General features: G+C 43.4%; 1 protein-coding gene across 9 annotated transcripts in view; it reads left to right on the forward strand.

The window, feature by feature from the left end:
• MAP4K4 (mitogen-activated protein kinase kinase kinase kinase 4) overlaps positions 1–18,303 on the forward strand; it is a 171,561-nt gene extending 153,258 nt beyond the window's left edge. For all 9 annotated transcript variants that reach the window (XM_052773596.1, XM_052773597.1, XM_052773601.1 and 6 more), the window contains 7 exons: positions 1,448–1,591; positions 7,088–7,222; positions 10,178–10,278; positions 11,029–11,178; positions 11,992–12,151; positions 14,157–14,296; positions 15,048–18,303. In XM_052773596.1, the coding sequence (XP_052629556.1) occupies positions 1,448–1,591; positions 7,088–7,222; positions 10,178–10,278; positions 11,029–11,178; positions 11,992–12,151; positions 14,157–14,296; positions 15,048–15,131 (914 nt within the window). In that variant the 3' untranslated portion in view covers positions 15,132–18,303. The remainder of the gene's footprint in view (positions 1–1,447; positions 1,592–7,087; positions 7,223–10,177; positions 10,279–11,028; positions 11,179–11,991; positions 12,152–14,156; positions 14,297–15,047) is intronic.
• Positions 18,304–23,863: the final 5,560 nt, after the last annotated feature.

The following is a 23,863-nucleotide window of genomic DNA, read 5'->3' on the forward strand; positions in this document are numbered from 1 at the left end:
GGAGAACGGAGATGTGCGATGGTTTCCAACCTCTCCATGGGCTACATCTGTTTTTCTCATCTATCCAGAGGCTTTTCAGAGTGGCCCAGCACCAGCAGCTCAGGCCCCTTCCCCATCATTACCTCCTGCTGGCTGCCGCTCTGCTCCCCCCTAACACCCTGTCCCCTTGGGGAGACACCTCGTGCCCCCGGCTCAGGGTGAACGTGTCCTCCCTTTTGCAAACCGCTCCCATGCCTGGTAGCCACGGTGTTGTTTAGGTAGCGTTCCTCATCCTTCTTCAATACTGTGAGAAGGCATGTCACTGCTATAGATGCAGACCGCACCGAGACACAGACTCGTGTGTACTGAGCCCACGTGCCGCCTTAGAAAAGGTTCATCATGGGATCAGTCCAGATGATACATCCATTGGCACTGGTATAGTTGTATCTGGGGATTAATTGTCTGACTAGGGATTAAGGCCGTTAAGCAACATAGCTATGATCATCTTGTGTGAGTTTTGCTTTTCTCATTTCGTTATTTTATTATGCTTAAGGATGACAAGTTTTACTTTGGGATTGCAACACAGAAGTCTAATAAAGCGAGTCATATGTTTGGTTTGATTTCCATTCCCTGTACTGTATCTGACCTTTCTCTGCACAATTTGTGAGCTCCTGGACTGAAACGCTATTGCAAGTAAATAGCTACAAAGTTTAAGAGTAATAATATATTAATAGATTTTTAAAACCTAGTCTCATATATGTACACATATTTATTGCTAAAAAAATGTAATTGATTTTAAATACTAAGGTTTTGTGGACTCTTGGAAAGTGTGCCAGTGGATGTTTGGACTTTTGCATGAAGAAACTGGCCTACTGACTTTTCTCATCTGTATTTGCTTGATCTTTAGGAGAAGTCTGTGGAAACACAAAATTACTATAATTCCTCTAGTTTTAACATTCAGATGGAAAAGGTTGTTGGGTAGCTGAGGACCAACCCTGTGCCTATCCTTTTACAGGAGAACTGCACCACAATCTCTTTCTTCCAGTGGGGACCAAGCCCTTACCACTGCTTTTTTGCAATGTCCTTGTCAAGAGCATCTGGTTACCAACCCCCCTACCAAGAGCTAATACATCTTTGGAATACATAAGCTTGGGTACCACTTTGTGCCTCAGCCCTTCTCCAACATTAGGGTGCCTTTTTGTTTGGGAACTGGTGCTCTAGAAAGCTTTCCATGGTCTACCAGTTTTTCACCCTCTTGAATGCTGCAATTTGGTGTCAGTAGTCACTGTGGGCAGGCAATGTAGAGAGCCTCTACACCATGAGATCTTTTAGGCTGCAGGCAGCTGAGACCCAACCAGCAGTGGTTAGACCTGCTTGAAACAAGACAGTTGCTATATCAAGCATCAGTTGATCAGAATATGTGGGAAATCTGCGTACTAACTTGGATCTTTGGTTTTGTTTCTTCTAGGAGTGAACTTGTTAGTGGGCACTGAAAGTGGTCTGATGCTGCTAGACAGAAGTGGTCAGGGGAAGGTTTATCCGCTCATCAATCGAAGACGATTCCAGCAAATGGATGTACTTGAAGGGCTGAATGTCTTGGTGACAATTTCTGGTAAAGTTAACTGTTCAACATGATTTTTTTTCCCCATCTGGCATGGCATGGCTGAAAGCTTTTCTTGGCAGCCTGTGTGTTGAGGGGGAAGTCCTGACGTGACTGAAGTCAGTGGGTTTTCCATCATTTCACCTCTCTGAGTCTACAGTTTGTTTCTGCAAGTGAATCATTTTCCACACAACACCCTGTGCCTACTTGCTCTCTGTCCTTCCTCCTGTGGGGCGGCCTTTAAAAATGCTGCATGCGTAAGTTAATGCTTTGTGAAGTTTGTAAAAATGGCATTCTTTCCCTCTGTCGTGATTACTTTCAAGCTGGCATCTTTCTAACCAAAACATGATTTGCTACTTGGTTTTAAAGACATCTTGTGTGTTAAAATCTGTAGAATGGGAAATGCTGTTGCGAAGTAGGAAAAGAAGAGTGATGTGCAGCGAGTGTGTGTGTGTGTTTGCGAGAGGGGAGTGCAGTGTGTACGTGACGTGGAAATTACCAGTGTGAGAAGGCAGATTGGTGCAGCTTTTGGCCTTGTCTCTCACTGGGTGCAACTGCAGATGGCAAAGCAACGGGAGATGAAGGGTGGTGGTGATTGTTGTGTTTGTTTTGTGCACGCTGATGAAAAATGTGTTTTATGAAGCTTGAGGTTCCAGACTCTTTGGCTCCAGAGAGTTATTGCATAAGGTTATCCTGCTGTTAAGCAACTTGATGTGGTGCACTGTTAATCTTTCTTCACAGGTGTCATTCAGCCATTTACCTTCCTTTTGTTTTGGTTTCTTTGTGAAATCAGCCTTTGCTATGCTGCGCATGTGTGACAGGGAGAGGATGTTAAATGAGGTTTCTCACAGTGGCCCCTGTGTCGTGGTTCAGAGCTACCCAAATTTTTTTTGAGGCTCCAGAACCCCTCTGACTCCACTGGAGGAGTTCTCTGACTCTCCCAACACTTGTGCAAAAGGACACGCACCTAGACAATTTAATGCAATTTTATGCATTAGTGGTGTTATGCTGCTACAGGTCCAAAGAACTGTGCCCATGCTGGTGTCGTCAACACGGGACTTCGTTTCTGTCTCGAACAACAGTATTTTATTGGCTTGTCGCTTGCTGTGTCCTCAGCTACAGCTATGCTGTGAAATCTTTAAAAAGAAAAGATGAATCAAAGAGGGTTTAAAAAAAACACAACCTGCTGTGTCCTTTTGATGTCTAATGCTGTACGTTAAAATGTAAGCTGTTTGAAAAGCACCATTTGATAGGGTTTATTCTATAGTAGACCTTATAAACAAAAATATTGTATAATCCAACTTGTGTAAAAGCTGTTGGTTTGAAGCATACCCTACACAGACGACAAGTGTCTGTGATTCAGTGTTGCATGTAATTGTTTTAGGTTTATTTACGTTTGCGTCGGTCATGATCGGAGTACCCTGACACATCCGTTTTCTTTGTTTCCTTCGAAACTATTGCTTCCTCTGTGGAGACATGATACATTAACCCTTAAGAAATCAGCAGATCTTTGGCTGGTTTATGCCTTTGGCTCTGTCCCATCTCCTGTGTTTTATGGGAGGTTACTGGAGTACGAGGCAGGAAAGAGGCATCCCTGCCCACCAAGAGGTAGGGCTGGGGGAGCGTATTTGGCAAAACCGTGATGCTGTTATGCCCAGGCTCCCCCTTACGTCCCTCTTTTGGCTTCCGCACTGCAGTTCTCAATTTAAGCTACTCTCATGCTGGACTTCCCTTAGTGTCTTTTTATTTGCGGTGAGTTGCTCCACCTCTCCAGGCAAACTAGGAATGCTGAAATGAGGTCATGTTTCTGCAAACAGTCCATTTTGGCAGATTGGTTAAGGAGCTGCCTCTGAGCTTTGTCCCAGGACTGCTGCCGCTTCGCTGGGAGCGTTGTTCAGCTCCCTATGGTACGTTCTCTCAACTTTTGCAGGAAGTGATGGGCTGACGGTGGTGAGGTTTGAAAGGTGTCGCCACATTTGTGCGGTGAAGTTGCAGTGCATTAAGATTTCGAGGGGATTGTCACCTAAAATTGATTTTAATATACACTCTCGAGTCTGAAAACCTGAAATCAATTCTTTCCCCAATTTATATCTGCAATACAAAACTTTTTGACAGCAAAGCTTTTGATACTGAGATACTGATACTGCTACAGCTGGTGCAAGAAAGCTTTGCAGGTCAAAGCAGAGTAGTTGATCGTGTTCTTCAGTTCATACTGTTGGGAGGCAAAAACATAGTTTCGACTGCTAAGGTAATACTAATACAGTGCTGAGAGTCATAAAAATGCTGGAGGAGAGAGCAGCGACGTGCATACAGAACATGCTCTGTTTGTGGCTCCCCAAGGGTTTTGCCAGCCCAACTGGCTGATGGTGGCACTCGGGAAGGTAGGAAGGGATGACAGAGCAGAAGAACTGGTTGGAATCTGCCTGCTTAATAATTAAAAACCACAGCAACAGTAAAAACAAAAACTCTATATAGGAAACGGGACTTTGCATTTGAAACGATATCTGTGGGAGAATCGGAGCTGGGAGTTCTCATACAAGTCACTGGCTGATCAGTTTGTTTGATGGCTGGAGCAGACTTTTCTTTCTTATTTCGTGACCAGAACAATTAGACAAAGGAAAAAAAAAAAAAAGAGACCAGATTTTTGAGACCTGTTTAAACTGGCTGGTAGAGATTTACAAGCAGAAAGATGTAATCCCCCACTCCCAATATGAACATTAAGAGCAGCATAACTTGTTGAAATACATGCATAGCCACGTTTATATAACTAACCAGTGCTGCTCTTTTCACGTCAGGCTGCTGAAAGGCAGAGGAATTTCCTGTCTTGTGACTTTCCTTGTGGTCTAGACACTAAAACACAATGGGAACGCACTTGTGATATTTCTCTGTTGTTGTTTTGAAAAATGTTTCTGGCTGGAGAGAAGTACCCTGGTGCACATCATGTGAACCAAAAAAAAAAAAAAATTAGCCACGTGCTGGGAAGTTCCCGTGTGTGCTGTTTGTTCTGAGTCTTCAAGTTTGACTAAGCTACCGGGGAGGCTAAAGCTGTGGAAATATCTGAGAGAGAATTTGTCTCCTGGTGGACAGGGACTTGTGATGGTTTTAAAAACATTCGGTGCATTGTACTGACCTTGAGCCTTCCGAACTCTTGTTGCCCAGAACTGCAGTGCCTTCTGGTCTGGACGATGTTCCCTATTTTTCAGTGTTTCTAAAAGGGCTCTTGTGGCTATTGTTTGCAGTATTTTCTTGGGAGGACCTTTCCTTGGTCAGATGTGGGACTTCTGGGAATATTGTTTCCTGCTCTAGTCCCTTTTCCAAATCTTTAGAAAACTTTGGGAGTGATGGGGCTTTATCCCTTTATGAAATGTGGCTTAATAAATATGAAGGCAGGCGGTAAATCCGGATGCTCATTTACTGCCAAATCTGCTGTCACATTTGTAGTGGGGATAAACAAAGGACAGTGCAATGTTACTTCCCATTTCATTTCGTGCCATCAGAGCAGAGGGGCTTTTAAAATTAAATACCAGGTCTAGTATTTGAAAACAGGTGTCCAATTCCGCTTTAAATTTAAGCTCAGTGAACAGATTTTTGACTGTGAAACTGCCTCCTCTTTTCCTCCTGCCCTTCCCCATCCAAGTAATCATAAAAGGATCTTTTAAACTGTGCATCTTCATAATGGAACGGCTTGTGGTGCTGGAGTCCACGGAGCAGCCTGTTTGCAAGCTGTGCTTCCCCACGTGCTGCCCCAGCCCCTGCAGCTGCTTTTCCTGAGGAGCCCGGCTCTGTTAGGGGATCCCCTGCCATCGGGGTAGGGGCTCTGTGCCAGCTCCAGGACCCCAGTGTGGAGCTGGCCGGGCGCAGCGAGATGGTCTCGATGCTCGGGCTTCGTGTCCTGCTGCAACCGGTATCCCCTGATGCTGTATGCCCATCCCTGTCTCGGAAAGGAGCAGTCAGCTGTGAACTGATCCATCGGTAGGCATCATGTGAAAACTTAAAAAGACAAATTAAAGACGTTAGCTAAACTCTATAGCTGGATCTGGCTGGCAGGCTGGCAGGTCATGGCTTTCTGCAGTGTGGACCAGTACGGTGTCACTTGGCCAGCCCAGCACTGACTGCAGGACAGGTCAGCTGTCTTCTTCTTAGCTCCAAGGGCCGTGAAACACTGTCCACAGTCACCCGGCTGCCTCATCGTGGCTCATGAAGCACTAGCATGGAGCTACTCCACTGACAAGTTGCATCCCTGAGAGCTTCTCCGATTTCCTTTCCTTGCGCAGAGACCTCGTGGAGCCTTATTAAATGGCTCCTAGTCAAAGCAGGGATCATCTCTCTTCCTCGCTTCCAGCTTCATCTGTAGGACTGCAATGGCTTTGGGCAGCGAAGCAGCTGGAGGAAGGAGGATGCAAACTTTGAGTATATGCATTTAGGGCCACCTTCTCGCTAGTTCAGCAAATGCTTTGTAGGCCATTAGTTGTTGAAGAATCACTGATAAAGTTTATCATGAACCTTGCTCTGCATTCAAAGAGGCCTTCTCGTATTGAGAGTTAAGAGTCTGAGCTGTATTTTGATGACTGTGGCAGATGTGTTGTCAGCTGAAGATAGGGCAGCCTGGACAAGTAGCTTCTCTCGCCTGTGGAGAAGAAAAACCTCTTGCAGTTTCTGTGTGCAGGCTGATAAGTATTACACCCCTTGCAGCACAAGGGAAGGGCTGCTGACAAAGCAGTCGTCAGCTTTTAGCAAGCGGATGAAGTTTGCATGGGCTGTGTGAAATTCTCTCACTGTAATTTCAGGTATTGTACATTTTTCCTTACAACAGAACTGGTGTAAAGTGGTTCGGTAATGAAATTGTTTAGTGCTGCTGTTTGGTGTGCTTTTCTACCAGGGGAATAATGAACATTCTTAATAAAACTTGACCAGTTTGTGTCTCTGAGCATGATACAAGGGATGGAAATGTCCTGGTAACTAACTGGGAAGAATTTATAAAATACGTTTCATCACCATATTCTTCTTCACTTTCGCTTCCTCCTTTCAAACCAGTCCTACTCTCTTCTAATAGCTGTATAGATAATTTTGGGCCTCAAATTCCATCCTGCTGCTATCCTACAGTTTTGTGCAAAAAAGAGCCATTCTGACTTAGCTATGTATTTTTTTTTTATCTTGGTGCATGACTCTCTGGTGCTTTTGTTGTGGGACTATAAGGCTTTTCTAATAAAAGTTGTTTGCATCCTAAGAATCAGACAACTGAAGAGCTGTTCCCTTGAGTTTGTCATTTTATGTTCATGTGGTATTACCATGTGTCTCTGTCATTGACTATCGGGAAAGCGTGTGTTTGGGTGGAGTCTGGAGTAAAGCTGTTGTGGACTTAAAAACTGAGGGAGATTTCTGTGGTTGCATAGCTTCTCCTTCATTGTTATTTTGGTTTGCTCTGCAGGGCTTTCTGTTTGCTTGGGCAGGGTTTTTTGCACTTATCTTCCTATGGAGATAAACCAAACTTTTTCATTTTGTGGCCAGGTAAGAAGAACAAGTTGCGAGTTTACTATTTGTCCTGGTTAAGAAATAAAATCCTTCACAATGACCCTGAAGTAGAAAAGAAACAGGGCTGGACAACGGTGGGCGACTTGGAAGGCTGTGTGCACTATAAAGTTGGTGAGTAGCAAATGCGATTATCAAATCATCAGGATAAAAGCTGGCTCAGAAAGGGAACTGCAGTGCGTGTAGCTGCTGGGTTTAAGGTTTGGGTTTATTTCTAGCTGTCTTCCCTATCCCTCAGGGTGAACTTTTCTGGCAAAGGACCAGAATAGATGGCAAGTTACTGAGTTAAACTGAATATGAGAGAGGTTTTGCAGTGGGATGCTGGGCTGTGAACTGGAGCGGGCACAAACCCCCATCTGTCTCCTTCCCGTAGTGGATGCAACTACCAGGAGAGTGCTAATAAGGCCAGTTAGGGCTGGTAACGTTTCGCCACCTCTGTTAGACCCATTAGGTAACAGAGGGACTCTTGTCAACCAGCAGCTGTTCTCTTCACCAACGGGGTTCCCTAATCTTTTACCACGATGAAATCACATGCTGGAACGGAGTGAAAAAAGTCTCTCTCTTTAATGTAGATTTTAAAGACTGGGCAAAAAAAAAAAGAAAAGGAAAAAAAAGAGAGTGGGAGGAGAAAGCAAGTGCAGCTAGTGCACGAGCTTTGGGGAGGCATCTGGGAACAGAAGCATATGTTTAACTTCAAGATGATTCATTGATTCCCCTTAGCTCACGAAATTTCTTAATGCCGTCTCAGATCAACTGCAGTACAGTTATGGGATGAAGTGTGTTTTCACTAGGCAGGTGCCTTTTGAGTGGTATTAAGTAATTTAAATGGATTTGGCTGTAGAAACTTCCACCAGAACTAGTGAAAGACATGTAGCATTCAGTCAGCAGAGTATGCAGTGAGCCTGCTGCCCTGCAGATGGGGATATGAACCAAGAGCTCTTTCTCCTGCTTGGGTTTCATGATGCATCTTAATGGGCACTGGATGTTGCCTTTGATTTGGTTTTCTCCTAAGAGCCAGCTCAGTTCCTTTCCAGCTGTGTCAGTCAATGTGGAGCAGCAGCAATCAGCCTGAGCTCAGTCTCCTCCTGTCATGCGTGTGCTCTTGGAAAAACCTGCTGGTGGGGCGTAATCAATAACGATGGCAGTAAGTGACTGCTGAACCAGGAGCTTGACCCCAAAAACAATTAATAATGTACTTCTCTGGTATCATACCCCGGGGTGTCAGCAGCATAATGAAGTGGCCTGTTAACAATACATTAACAGCTATTGAAAGGAGGCTTTCCAGCAGGGAAGCATCTGAAACAAAGAGCATTCTCTTCCAGATGAAGAGGGGTTTGTTACCCTGGGCTGCAGGTAACTGCTCTGAACCATAGATATACTGTAGACTTCTTCAGGTAGTGAGAGGCCGCTTTGACAGCTGCGCTTCAGTTCCCAAGGATGAGCTCTGCCAATAGTTGGGCTCACGCTCTGGAGGCTGCCATCGAGGCAGCTGGCACTGATTTGCTTCCTTGTCTCTTTGATGCAACAGGGGTCTGGGACGTCAGGGTGAAGTGGTATTTATGGATCTCGGTTGCTTCAGGCAACTTTTGGCTTCTCTAAATGATAAATTGCTCTTTTGAAACTTAAGATTTGGGTGAGTTCCCAGATAGCACCCAGAGCAAAGTATGAGGATTATCAAAGGTCCCCTTTCACAGATGAGGTGGTTTTGTTTAACACCCCCCGCTTCCCCAAGAAAAAATTCCAAGAAGTCTTGTAAGCTAGACAAGACTGAACAAAAGCTCTGTTTTTTAGTCAGTACAGCTGTGGAGGTTGAGAGATTTTTTTTAATTTTTTTTTTCTTTTGAAAAACCGTCAAGTCCTTTAACACTTATAGTTTGTTAGTCTTGCTTTCCTGCAGAGTAAAAAGAGAGCAAGTACTAGCTTTGTCTCCCTGTTGCCTACCAAGAGACAGCAACTGCAGGCTTGTACAATAGTAAGATATCTAAAAGACCTTAAAATAGTGTTTATTAAAGAAGTGTTCTTCTCACAAGTCTGAGATTTTCACTCCTGCCATGTTTCAAAATCAGTTTTGGTTGGGAGATATAATGGCAGAAGGTGAACGTGCATGGAATTACTCATTGTTTTGGAAAAGTGTCGTATTCCCCTAAAAATCAGGGTGAAGAGGTTGCAGAAACCTCCAGAAGTTTCTCAGTGTCATCTAAATAATGTTAATTTTTTTTTTCTCCCCCTAAAAAGAGTGCTGGAGACAGGTTTAACAAACCTCAGTGTTTCGAAGTCCCCATGATCTGTTCCTTCCCAAATCCAGATGGCAGCTGGAGCTGCAGATCCAGCAACACTTCTGGAATGGCCATTCCTAGTCTTCATCAGTCTTCTCCTGAGAACAGCAGTAGTGAACAGAGCTTTTTCTGATGGTTCATTTAGCCAGCTGTTTGAATATGGCAACGGAGATATATTCGAGCATCTGTGGATCAGCTATGTAACGACACTTTATTTCTGATAAATTCTGTGGACTTTTTTTTTTTTTTTCAAGTGAGTTGTCTCAGACTTTAGGGACAAAGGAAAATGCTCCGCTATCAAACTTGCCTTTTGCTTTTGAAATGGACTTGTTTCTTAACTTTTTATTTTAGTTCCTTTTTTCCCTCCTTTCCTCTGGGGAATTTTGCCATCAGTGCAAAATACCGCTGCCAGTGCTGACTGGAACTGCCAACACGTTCTGCCACAGTCATAGCCTTCTTTTATTGGAAATGTCCCTGTCTGAAAACCGATTTTCTTGTCTTGATGAGTAAGCACTGTCTAATGTGGAAAAAAATAAGCGTAAATAAGTGTGTACCGACTAGGTAATTCGAAACATGGTGGCAGGTTCGGTTACTGATAAGAGTAATGATTTTTGTGGCAGAAATGTGTCAAAATACTTAACTACATAGAATTAGCAATCCTAAAATGCAGTGTTACTAAAAACCTCCAAATGTATGTAAGTATGGAGAAATATTGTCATTTTCTGCTTTCCTGAAGTAACTGGAATGACTTTGGAATTACTGCTGAATTCTTTTTTGTTTTGTTTAATTTCAGTAAAATATGAAAGAATCAAGTTCTTGGTAATTGCATTGAAGAGTTCTGTGGAAGTCTATGCATGGGCACCAAAGCCATACCATAAATTTATGGCCTTTAAGGTAACAGTATATTTCAGCTGTATGTAGGATTTTCTCATAGACACTCACAGTTACCCCTTTTACAAAAATGTTCTGACATTTTATCATGGTCATATTACAAGTTCTTTGGTAAATCTCCCACAAACTTTGTATTTTATTTTAATTTATGAGGTTTTTTAGTTCTAAGAGGCAGTACGCTTAAAATTCTAAATTGTAACTGAGCATAAACTAATAATCAAAATGACACAATATCACAAGTTTGTTTGTTTCATCTCTCTATAAATAAAACATGAGGCAGAGAGAAGTGAACTGAGTCTAAACATCTTAATCTGAGCAGAAGAAGTCATTAAGCGATACTCAGCATTGTTATTTTTTATGAATGCTGCAAGAATGAAGTTAGCTGGCTTGGTATAATTACCAGACTGATTTACAGACAAATCAGTTACTGTCGGTTGTGCAGATTGAACTAAACACTATGGGAGCGTCAAATTGCCCTGAACTTCGGGGAAAACAATTCTTACTAAAAAACAAACTGACCAACTAAAGTAAACCCCACAGAAAACAGCTTACAATATTATGTGATGGAAACGCAACAGATTGTAGAGTAATCTGTCCCTGTCCATGAGAGATGTGTTAGCCTAACTGGTCTGGTGGATGGGGGCTGGAGGGACATGGGAGGAATAAACCCATAATATATGCATTAGAGCATGTTTTTATAAAACCCACTGGTTCTAAGCAGAAAAGTAAATCTCACTGATGGTTGTCTCACAGTCGTTTGGAGAATTGGTACATAAGCCATTGCTGGTGGATCTAACCGTAGAAGAGGGTCAGAGACTAAAAGTGATCTATGGCTCCTGCGCTGGCTTCCATGCCGTTGATGTGGATTCAGGATCGGTCTATGATATTTATCTACCAACACATGTAAGAGCTGCTGCCGGGGTCGGGTTTTTTCTTTCTTTCTGGTTGCCCCTGCCCCTTCCTTTCCTCAGATGACCATCACTCCAGGCTGTCCCTATGGATCACTGCCAGATGCTGGCAGCGGTCAATTGGGTGGAGAGGTCCGAGCAGATGCGGCCACCTGTGCTCAGGGGCTTGCACCTCACTCTCTGTCTTCTCCTTGTGGTCAGTATGTCTCCATGGTTGGGAGCTGCCCACTCAGATCTGACGTGGGCCAACGTGACGGTTTCAGGGGTAGCAGCTAAATGGCCGAGTGCGTTGCAAATGCCCGGCAGAGGCTGCAGGGAAGGTGGCAGTGCAAATGACACGACAGCCCACTGATGAAAGTCAACAGGGTTGGCAAAGGCCAGGTGGCTTTAGCTACCAAGGTTTCCTGTTGTTTATTGTACACAGAGCTGTCAGATGGGCCTGCAGTGTGGGATGTACCTCCCCAAGCACTACTCACTACAGTGCAGGGGTCTGAGGTCTGCATCTGAGCTGCTTGCCCCAGGCTCCCTTTCCGCCTATGGAAAGAAATGGGCACTCGTACAGAGAAGTTAATCCTTCCTGGTTTTAGATGTCTGCCTTGAGATGAGAGGATTTGTGCCCCAAGGGTTTACAGGTCTTTGTTGTCACTGTGTAGGGTGGCTAGCTAGGGGGGAGCAGAGCTAGCACTTCTAAAGTGAGTAAATCCCCGATCTGCTGTCAGCCAAAATCAAAATTCACCCAGCCCTTTCTCCCAGCACAGGCTCTGCGGCATTAAAACAAAAGGCTTCCTCTTCTCTCCTGTCTCTGTAGATCCAGAGCAGTATCCAACCTCACGCAATCATCATTCTCCCAAACACGGATGGCATGGAGCTACTGGTCTGCTATGAGGATGAAGGAGTTTACGTCAACACGTACGGAAGGATAACCAAGGATGTGGTTCTGCAGTGGGGAGAAATGCCAACTTCAGTTGGTAAGTGCCTCTGGCGAATCATATACAACGTGCCGTTAGGGAGCGTGAGTGTGTGCACGCGGGCAGAAGGAAGGTGCATCAGGTTCGACTTCAGATTCAGAAGCAGCAATGTTGTAGTATTCCTGGAAAACAGCTGCGCAAAGTGGAGAGTAATCATACGGATCTGTTTTGTGCTGAGTTTTTAAGAACAAAATCCAAACAAGTTGTGGAGTTCAGGAGTAAAAAACTCACCAGGGCCTCTGTAGGCTGCTGCAGAATTTTGCTAGACAGCCACAAAGTTGTGGAAACCTTTCAGTATAAAGACATGTAAGGTGGCAGATGGGTAAGATATTATGGGTAATTCTTTTTAGATAACAGTCAGTATATCTGATTTGATGTGTTTAATTCACCTGCAGATTGCTCATCTATCCTAGCATGATAATTCTCCCACATCTCTCCAGCTCAAAATAAGGTAGTTTTGAGAGTGGGAGCAACGAGTGTAGTAAAATGGGCGCAGATTTGTTACGGACACAAGTACGCACCAAGATCGCTCTTACTGCCTGTGCTGCTATATTTCAGTGCTGAGCGTAGCATGGGCTGCGGTCACACCTTCCTTTTGTTGGGCAAGCACATTGTATTTTACGTGCTTCGGAATGAATGCATGTATTGCAACATGACTGCTGATAGCTGTTCGAGCAACGCGAACAATAATGGAGGAGGAAATTTAAAGAAGTGTCATGCACTGCATGTTCACTCCTGCGGTGATTAACTCTTGACTAGATCTAAAAGCAAGCAGATCAGCTGGCAAATTGCAGGGCCTTTGGGGACTGGAGTGCCTGTGAAGTAAATGGCACTGAGGCAGCTGACACCATCTGAACATCTCATCTGACAATTTTTAGAAGCTGTTTGGCCCAGTTACCACGAGTGACATGCTTAAATAGATTTCCAGCATGATGGTATATGCAGTGTTATAGGTATACATTATACTGTAGTAATTTGATTTCACTGAAAATTAATACGAAAAAATTCTATAAAAGGGAAGTACTGCAAAATTAAATATTTTTTAATTTTGCTTGCTAAGAGCTATTGTTCTTCTTTTTAGTTTTCTGTTAAGTATGCATGCAAATCAGAGGCAACAGCTTATTCTTCATTAAGTTCCCATATGTTATTCTTGGCAGCATTCCTAAGACTATCCATCAAATTGCTTTTTGAATATACCTTTTCATAATGCTGGTGACTTTCTCCTTTATTTGATTTTTTTACTGCTATCAAGAACAGATTTCTTCCCTCATGCTACTACTAATCTGTTTTCCCCCAGTGACACTCTAAGGAAAAATGCTTGATTTTTTGCTTTATTTGTGCACAAAGGAAAGCAGTATGACAAATAATACTATTTCCACTTGGAGAGCTTAACATGAACCCCTTTTGAGATACACTGAATGCTTTTCAGACCAATTGGCTTTCTCAAGGAGATCAGTTTTTTGAAGTATTACTCCTATTAAAGGAGGCTAGCTCATTTTTTTCTAGTGTTCCCTTTCCCTCTCCTCTTTCTCTGATTTTGCTGACAAACTCCTTCAAGGAAGGGAAGTAACACAGAGCTGGTGCTGAGGACATACTGGAGTGGATGGGTTTAGTCTATTTAAACCTTGGGTTCTGCTTTCTCCTTGTCAACACCTCATTAGCCTGTCTCTTTGCCAAACTTGGGAGAAAAAGCCTGTGTAAAAACTCGACGTTCCTTCCATTTAATTGAAGGTTGTAAAGTTCCCTTTGTGACATGAATGCTCAGGGAGGAAGTATATAACTGACATAGAAAACCCATGGGGAAATTTAAGAAAAAAAAGGTATTTTTAGGCATCATGAAGGTGCTGAGGACAGAAATAGCACTCTGAACATGTGTGTAGTTATAATATGCACATGCAGGTAATTTTTAACTAGAGTGCATCAGTATATTCCTCTGCTTTTTCAGTTCCTCCATGTTGCCTGCTACCTGTCCTAATGGGCTGTGTGCTGTGTTTTCTTTCCAAAGCGTACATCCGATCCAACCAGATTATGGGCTGGGGAGAAAAAGCTATCGAAATACGATCAGTGGAAACTGGACACTTGGACGGTGTGTTCATGCACAAAAGGGCACAAAGACTCAAGTTCTTATGTGAACGCAATGACAAGGTATAATTCCGCCCCTGACACCACCCCCCCACCCCCAGCTTGGCCAAGATGATAAACATGTACTTTAACTGGGTACTTGGGTTGGGTTGGCCCTGACCAGCAGCCAAACACCCACCCAGCCTCTCGCTCACTCCCCTCTCCTTTGGGATATGGAGAAAATAGAAGGAAGGCAAAAAGACTCGTAGATCAAAATAAAGACGGTTTAATAAGGACAGCAAAAGCTGCACACGCAAGCCAGGCAAAATAAGGAATTCATTCACAACCTCCCATTGGCAGGCGGGTGTCCAGCTGCTTCCCAAGAAGCAGTGCTTCAGCGTGCGTAACGCTTGGGAAGACAAATGTCATCACCACAACGTCCCCCCCGGCCTCTCTCTTCCCCTGAGCTTTTATCGCTGAGCATGATGTTATACGTTATGGGACATCCTTTTGGTCAGTTTGGGTCGGCTGTCCCAGCATTGTCCCCTCCCAGCCCCAGCCCACTGGCCTTTGAGGGGTGAGGGGGCCGGAGAGAGCGCCTTGATGCTGTGCAAGCGTTGTTCTAGCGGTAGCCAAAACACTGGTGTGTTAACAACACTGTTTAGACAAAAATGCAAAGCCCAGCACCACGCGGGCTGTTACGAAGAACGTCAACTCCATCCCCACCAGACCCAGCTCAGCACTGCGATTGCGCTGTAAATATCAGGGACAGTGAAGGCAAATTAGAGCCACTGCTGTCCTACCTGTGGAATTCACCAATTTCTTTTCTTCACAGGTTTTCTTTGCCTCCGTACGGTCGGGTGGAAGCAGTCAAGTCTATTTCATGACCCTTGGCAGGACTTCTCTTCTGAGCTGGTAGAAGCGGTGGGATTTGGCGAGGAATTGCTGACATCCAGAGTCTGAGATCTTCATAACTTGGAATTATTTTCAACTGGAGTACAGACCTGCACTAATGCAGCACTCTGTGTAAATGTGTGTGCAGGCATCACTGGTGTTAGGTTTCTTTTTGTTTTTCAACTGAGGCTGCGACGCAGCTGGTGCTGTAAAGATATTGCCATCAGGTGCTAAAATGTCTTTGAGATTTGGGATCACGCTAGAAAGCTATAGGTCTTCTTTTCCCTTCAGCTCCAGGATTCCTAGGCTTTGAAGGACTCTGTTTGTTAGTGTTAAAACAGAGGGGGGAAAAAAGGAAAAAAAACCCAGACTTACCATGAACATGCTGTTGAGTGGACAGGAGGCAGGCAAGAGAAGGTGAGAAGTGGTGTAGAGAGTCAGACTGGCTGAAACAGAGGGCAGATCTAGTCTAGTAATGTTAACAATGTATTTAATTGACATTTCTTTTTTGTAATGTGACAATATGTGGACAAAGAGGAAGGTGCAGGTTTTAAGAAGTTAATATTTATAAAATGTGAAAGACACAGTGACTAGGATAACTTCTTCTTGGGGACAGGGAGGGTGGGAAGGGGCTCGGGGTGGAATTCTTCAGTTTTTTTGTTTCTGCAGTTTTATTTTGGCCTGGCCAATAACTTTAGTCATTTTCTGTGTACCAGGTATTGCCTGAAACATGTGCAGATGATAAAAAGAAAAAAAAAATAAAAAAAAAAGAAAAAAGGAAAAAAAAATTCATTTTCTATAATGATTCTGTGTTAGGCCAGAACTTGGTTATGTCACAGTATTAGCACTGCCTCAGTTAAAGGTTTAATTTTTGTTTAAACCTAGAAGTGCAACAACAGTTTTACCACAGTCTGCACTCGCAGAACTTAAAAAAAAAAAAAAAACACAAAAAAAACAAAAACAAAAAAAGGAGAAATAAAATCCAAACTACATATGTTTATTTTTTGTGCCTACCTCATTGTTTTTAATGCATAAAATAAAAGAGGTGGTTTAGTTTATACGTTTTTAGATGAAAACCATTAATGTCTAATTTAATCTTAATACCAAAACTACCAGATTGAAAGGTTTCTGACTGTTATTGCATAGCAAGTTTCAGCAGGAGGAGAGAGTGGTCCGTTGGGGCAATAATGGTAGCGGTATGGCAGTGAGACACTGATTAATGTAATTTGCTTACAAAATTTGATGAAGCAAGCATTTTTTTAAACCAGTTTCATCCTGAATAGAAGTCTGAATTTAGCCTAAACCCAGAGGTTTCACTCTTCTAACACGTGGGCTTAGTAACAGGCAGGTAAAAATAACTAGGCTAGTTCTATAAACTGTTAAATGTTGTAGGAAACATTTTGGGGCGGTGATGTTTTTCTTTTTTAAGAATGCAATGCACTAAAACTCTTCTAAGAATGTAGTTAATACTGCTTATTCATAAAAACAGCGTATACCTGTGTTTAGATGTAAGATCCCAGCTCTGGCTTTTTTTCTTTCTTTTTTTTTTTTTTTTTTAAAGTCAGTTTTATTTTATGAATAAGTTCTGACATTTGTAATAAATGTCTTGAGAGTAATAATTTGTTTAATGGCTACATGTTCATTACTTGAGAAACCTTGAGTGTATAATAATCTGTTGGTGTTGTAATAATGCACAGTGTCACAATTCAGCCATTTGTTTCATCCTTTTTGTTTTCACTTCTTTTTTTGTTTTGTTTTGGTTTTTTTTTAATTCCTTTGGTGGGGTACTTTGTTGACAGCTGCCTTAAGCTGTTCATTCAGTGAACAGGCTCCCAGTGTTTCATGGGCTTTGTCTTCTGCTGTGGTTAACTTTCCTTCATGGCATGACAGGTAGGGCTTTTTAAACACGTATTCTTCAATTCAGTCAAGCCGATGGCTCGAGTGACTGGTCACACAATCAATTAAGAGCCAAGAGCACCGAGTGTGCAAAGCTCAGACTCAACAGACCCTTCTTTTGGTGTCAAATCTGACTGCTGTAAATCCTTCAACCCCAAACAGCATTGCTGCTGAAGACTCTCCTTCGAACATCGTAGACGGTTGAAAAGCGAGCGGTAAATGCGTACCGCCAGCACACGTGTGTGCACACACACCCCACACCCCCCTCAAAAGAATCAAAACTCAAGAAAGCCTTACATTTGCTGGCGGAGGAGTACCTAGAACTATTTTTTTTTAATTGTATGACTTTTGGATAGCGTTGAAGGTGAAGGATGTGTTCTTTTCAGGCCCGGTGTGGTCAGCCAGAAGAATGATCAACCTTTTGTACTATAATGAACTAAAGGGGACTCGGAAACACAACGTGATGGTAGACGTGGGTGTAATCACACAGCTGCCCTGTAGTGTAGTTTGCCGAAGCTGATTCGATCGAATGTCAGTCTGCGTGATTTAAATCTTCCAGCGCTATGTGGTCAAAAATTAATCTAGTCCTTGAAAGTTGATGCTATTCACCTAGAGGAAGATGCTCCAGTACTGTAGGGATGCCCAGGTCACGGATATGTGCTGTTGAAGTTTTGAGGCTCCGGGGGGGGAATCTCCTTCCTTCGGTGGGGCTGCCCGCCTGGCAGCTTCTGCCTCCACAGAAGTGCCAACACGGCAAGGCAAAAACAGTATTACAAAACCACTACGTATACCAACATCGAACTCTTCAAACAGTGCTTTTGTAAGCGAAGAAGAAAAGAAAAGCTCCTAGGTTTAGTTTTAAGCTTTAATAAGTAATAATTTTCTGTATCTTTAAGTCAAAGTAACCCTAACTTGTATGACTGCAGTGTTTTTATTTTTTATCTTATGCACATGTTATGTTGGAGAAAATGTTTACAAAAATGGTTTTGTTACACTAATGTGCATCACATATTTATGGTTTATTTGAAAGTGATTTTTGTGGGTTTTTTAGTTTTTCATAGTAGTAGTAGTACACTTTTTGTGATTTATAACCCCAAACTCTGCTGATTATAAAGATGCTAAACAATAATACAAAATGACAAACTGCATTAAAATTACTAATCGTAGAGCTGCAAAGCAGACTGGTGACAAGTAAAACACTCAGCCTTTTTTTTGCAGTGCTATCTAACTTGTCTTCTGTGTATTATGGAAATTACTGTTTTTTCCCCGTTTTTCCTTAAATAAAGTCAAATTGACACCTATTGTATGTGGAAAGTATTTTGAATATCTGCTGGCTGCAGAAATCAAGCTGCATGTTGCCTAGTTGCGTGTATCGTAAGAACAAAAGCCTTATTGTCAAATCTCATCATTTTAGAGATTTTGACAATAAATGCGGGCTTTTGAGGGCTTTTTTGTTGTTGCTCTTTTTTTTCCTTAAAGCCCTTTCTCCTGGTGCAGTTGCTCTTCTGAGAATTACAGTTTTCCTATTGAAGAAAAAAAGCGAAAAGCTTAGAAACATTAGTGAGCGCTGGGTCATTTGGAAAGAAGAAGTTGCACAAAGGAGAGCCCGGGTGTGTTGCGAACGTGCCCTCCCGCCACACTGCTTTCAGGCATATGATTTTTGCGAGCTGGCATTACGTCTTGCCGAGAGAGCGCGATGAACGGGAGTCTCGAGCCAGATTCTCACACGACATAAAAGCACAGCTCCAAAAAACTCAGGCTTTCCGAGTCGTAAGCCGTGAGTACTGAGCAGGTTTGATGCAAAGCCGCTGTTTGTGCCCCCAGGGTTCTTGTTGGCCTTTGCCCATGTTTTTCCACCACGGGCTGTGTCTTGTTTTGTGAAGTGGAGATAAGCAGTAGATGTTTCCTTCCGACTAGGCTGGTCTCTGCGAGAGGAGGAGGAAGTCTGCGTTCCGGGCTCCTGCCTTTCCGTGCGCTTTTATCTGCAGAAGGCATGGGATGTGGTGTAAGTTGAAAAATGTTTCAGGGTTTCACTTGCTTCCTATGGACAAAGGTATCTGAAATCCTGGAGCCCCACAGCTTTTCCGTTTCTCCAAGTGTAGGTACTGACTGAGCTTAAAAAGCTAGCAGGACCGGCCAACTGCTGGCCAGGCTCCTGTCGGCTCCACTCCAGTTGCTGCTCCAGAGCTGCTGGTTTTCTTCAGTCGTTCTTGACCTGTTGAAGACTTTCCTCAGTTAAACACACCAAGCATAGTCGAGCATCTTAGCTAGTCGTGAAGACGGGTATGAGCTGTTGCTCTTTACAGTATGTGGTAAGTAACCGAAAGCAGCAACCCCAGGTGTGAGCTTCACAGTGGGTGCTGGCAGAGGCAATAGAGAACACACAAAACCATCAAGCTCCTGTGAAGAAAGGCACAATTGCAGTGATTACAGGAAGAAGGAAATAAAAAAACTGAGACCATTGGAAACTGAGCAGCGGATCTCACTGCTCTGTGGGACTTGTGTAGGTAGCAGTGGCAAGAGAGGCCCAAATTTGTACCTCGTGAGGGGAGGAGGGATGTACACAGGACAGAGGAGGGCAAATAGGGCAGCAAAAGAACATGTGTCTTTGAAATTTAACAACTGCAGAGAAGGAAATGATCAAACATCAAAAGGAGCATTTGAAACAATTTTTTTACAAGGCTTTTAAATATGCAAGTTAAACATTAGTAATGAAGAATGCAGAACATTTACCCATGAGATGGAAGTTAAAACCCTGCAAATTAGAAAAGATACAACAGGCAGCCCTTTTTGGGGGGTCGCTTTGCTGAAAGACACGTGCTAGAGCATTAGGATAGTATAGGACCTTGTATGAAAGGGGGAAAGTCTAGTTTTGTGGGCTGCCACCTTTGGTGCAGAGAGCTTGTTAATTCTTCTGCTTGTATCTATATTGTGGTCTGGGATGAGGACTGAAATATTGCTAACAAGAGACTGAAGTTGTTGGAGAAACTTCTTCAAATGCAAGAACAGAGCCTATGGTGGAGAGGGGACTCTACCATGCGTTCAACACGGGACTCTGCTGTATCAAAATGGTCCGAGGCAACAAATTTGCTAATAGCAATGTGAATGCATTTCCACCTCAGTGTCCGGTGCCCTGTTGCCCACCCATAAGCTCCAGCATCTTGGCCCAAACCTCTTTCTCTCCTTCCAACATCACTAAAGAAGTATCAGCACTGAGTTGTGCCAAGTTGCTTGTGCAGGATTCCGTAAGCGCTAGTCATGGCCAGCCTGGTTTACTTGCTGCTGGTTCTTACTTTGCCCTTAAATCCCAAGCAGTCCAGCAGGGAAGCAATCCCAGGAACTTAACTGTGAGGTTTCTTTTGCCACAGGAGGAACGTGCTTTATGGCCAGGATTTCAGCTGCACGTGAGGGGTGTCCCTTGCTTGCCAGGCTATTTTGGTGCACGTAAGGGACACGAGCGTGCGCCCAGCAGCTGTAAAAATGTGGGCTGCAGCTCTCTTCCAGTATGCGCAAATTCACTGCTGAGCTCCAGCACCCAGCTGTTGGCCTATTTCCAACCCATTAAAGACGGGAAGGCTGGTAACAACTGTCTTCTTTTGACTTAACCTCCTTTTTTAAAAGGTTTTTTAACACACTGTGGTGTTGATGCTGCTTGGGGAGCTGTGGCAATGCAGGGTCAGGCGCCGGTATTGCTGCGTGGACTGCTGTGGAGATTACTGGTTGCGGGAATTAAAGGAGAACATCAGGTAATTGCAGTCACTTAATTTTCACTCCGTAATCCTGTGGCTCCACGCAGCATACGCTCTGATAAAGGGTAAAAACTCTGTTCTAGAAATACTTACTCCTCCTTTTCTCTCTGGTTTATCCCACTCATGTTCTAAACAATAATAAACCAGGGAGAGAAGGAGGGAGGAAGGTGTTTTGTTGTTTAAGAAAATAAATCTCTGACTCAATAAAAGTATACCCATTCCAGCTGAGGAAATGACAGGTTTTTTTCCTTTGTTAAATTAAAAGAGGAAATTCACTTTAACGTGTCATTCTCAGGCTCTCGTGGTTCTATGGGGTGAATATGTGGCATGGGAAAGTCAGAATAATTTGTTCCAACTGCTGCACATAGCTCAAATTTTACTTGCTCTCCGTGTGAAATTTTTATTGCACAACCTCGTATTTGTCACTCAGCGTAATTTGTCCATTAAAAGGCATTGCCACACTTCCATTTTATTTTAATATTTGCATCTCCTAAGCAATTTTGCCCACACCATGTTAGCCATGGAAAAATTGCTTTTCTGGCTGTGAAACAACTGTTGGAGTGAAGGGATTGTAAAATACTGTTAGCCTTGGCTCTTGTCACGGGGAGGTTACAGACAATTTTCGGTAGAGTCCTGTCGGTATAGTTGGCAAGACTCTAGTCTTACAAAGAGGCAAAGCTGAAAGACTGAACAGAGTAAATGATGTGTTTGGGAGCTTTTAGTGAGTCAGAGAGATAGTAAGAAAGCAGAAGTTTTAGTTTGAGACCTTTCCCCTCAACCATTAAACCATCTTAGCCCCTTGGGCTACCAGTGTCTCCCTTGGTGTTTGATGAAGGCAATAGAGTGTAACCCACACGGTTGCTTTCCTGGGCCAGATACTTCCTAACCTTTGGCAATTAAGACAGAAAGCCGTTAGCAAGGCTAGACCTGTGAGAAAGCAAAGCACAAAGGGCATTCATGTTTTCCTCTTCTGTTTTGCTGCAATGATTTTACCAAATTTTTCCCCGGTGCTAAGCGTACACATGCATGTAGATGGCACAGAGCGTGCTTACTTGCAGCAAGGAGGGGGCCTGGCTTTTGGTAACCCTGTGTCTCTACTGGTGGTGCCACGAGGCAGAAAGTGGACCTGGGTCCTCTTAGAAGAGCCTTGCCAAGAGCCTTGTCAACCCCACTGCAGGCTTAAGCATTTGTTTAACTTCAAACTTAACACAGATGTAATCTAACCTCCTTTCTCCCGAGCCCCTAGTTGTGTCCTAACTTCCACCATTTAATGCTTAAATGTAGTCCCAAACCTAAAGGCAGACTTCCTAGCAATAGATCCTACCACGGTGCAGACGACACAGAGCAGCTGGCAGAGCCAGACTTGTGTGCACGTATAGAAGCTTTGTCCTAAGAACTGGCTCACTGGGCTTCATTAAGTCCTAAACCTACCCCAATCAAATCACAAGAAAATTTGTATGGAAATTTTCTTGATGTTTCGGTAATGAAATTAACTAAAAGATAAGAAGAGAGCACAAACTGGCATAGAATGTTAAAATGCAAAGTATGTAATTACAGACTCACAGTTGTAATGACTCTAATGGATATCAGAGACAAGTATAAAAGGAGAATAAATTATTTCAGGGCATAAAGAATCAGTTATGGGTAATTAAGCTGCAATTATCATTACTGTGCTGCTATGATAGGGTTTTTTTAAACTAATTTTTCTAAAATGGAATAATGCAAGTTAAGCATGAATTCATCTATTATCTGCCATTCAGATAAAAACATTTTTCTAGTGCTTTTCAAACTGTGCCAGCGGGACAGATCTCAGTTTTACACTAGTGAAAACACCAGGGATTTTTACGAAGCGATTTATTTCACGTCACACAGCTGTTCAGTGGCATCGTTTAAACTCATGTTCAGTGAAGTGCATAAACCCACGGCTACTGCCAATCATGTAAGCCAGCAATCAGGTTCAACAGAGTTCTTCACATGCTTAAGATGAAGTGATTTGGTAAATTGGTAATCCAGGCCTCTAATTCAGAGCAAGGATGGCACAGCTGAGAGCGGCCAACAGCGTTCTTGGTTCGATCCACAGTGCTGAGAGGGCTGAACCTGGAAATCGGCTGTTGAAAAGTTGCGGTTTACAATATTGACATGAACGGGTCATGGATGTCACCTTGCCTTCAGAGGCCCTTTGTAAAACGTTTCGGGTGAGCAGCTGATCCCTGAGCGGGTGCGGTGTGTGAAGGACCAGTAGTTCTGCTCGTGAAATCAGGGACCTGAGGTGGCAGTGGCATACGAACGAGGAGCCGGAAAGGCAGCGGGCCACCTTCTCTCCGTTTTAAGGCACAGAAGAGTTTGCAGCTGGAGAGTAACCAATGTACAAACTCGGACGTTAGAAGCGACAACACAAAATTCAGACAGAGGTTAACTTTGCCTATATGGCATGGTAACCCGCACAAAGGAGCGAGGAAATGAATTCTAGGTTTGCTCCCAGCACTGTCTCTCTACAGATGACCCAAGGTAATTAGGGGTATTTGCAGAGGGATTACTCGGAGTCCCTAAAACATGGGTGCCCTTTGGTATCCTGGCTGGCTTCCAGCTGCTGCTGCGGAAATGTTGGGGTTCCTGGGGTGACGGGGGTGTCTCAAATACCTTGGACATCTGGAAGGGAACTGCATGCTTGGGCTTAGGTACCTAAAGCCCATCAGAGGTTTTAACACGTTTGGCATGATGCTGAGCTCCTCAGTGCAGGGCTTGTCATCCACTGCATGTGTTTGTGTACTGCCTTGCGTAACTTAACCAGTTGATGCTGTAATACAAACCTTTAGAAAAAGGCCTTAAAAAAAAAAGCTGAAAAATTGGAAAATACCAGGGTTTAATTCCTAACTTAACCCAGACACCTTTTACTACTGCTCAGCATCTACGTACATTTATAGACTTTTCTTGAAGTGCCGTACTCAGTCTACAACAGATGGTCCTCATGGGAGGGGTAAGTGTTCAAAAACTCTCTTTATCTTCATTAATTAGTTTGGAGCCTTATGTATATCTTACTTGGTGTCATCCAAAGTGCTCATTTTCTCATAAATTATATCAACTTAGTATGGTTCACAAATACTAATGAACT

This window comes from Harpia harpyja, chromosome 22 (assembly GCF_026419915.1).
Source record: "Harpia harpyja isolate bHarHar1 chromosome 22, bHarHar1 primary haplotype, whole genome shotgun sequence".
Lineage (NCBI taxonomy): Eukaryota > Metazoa > Chordata > Aves > Accipitriformes > Accipitridae > Harpia > Harpia harpyja.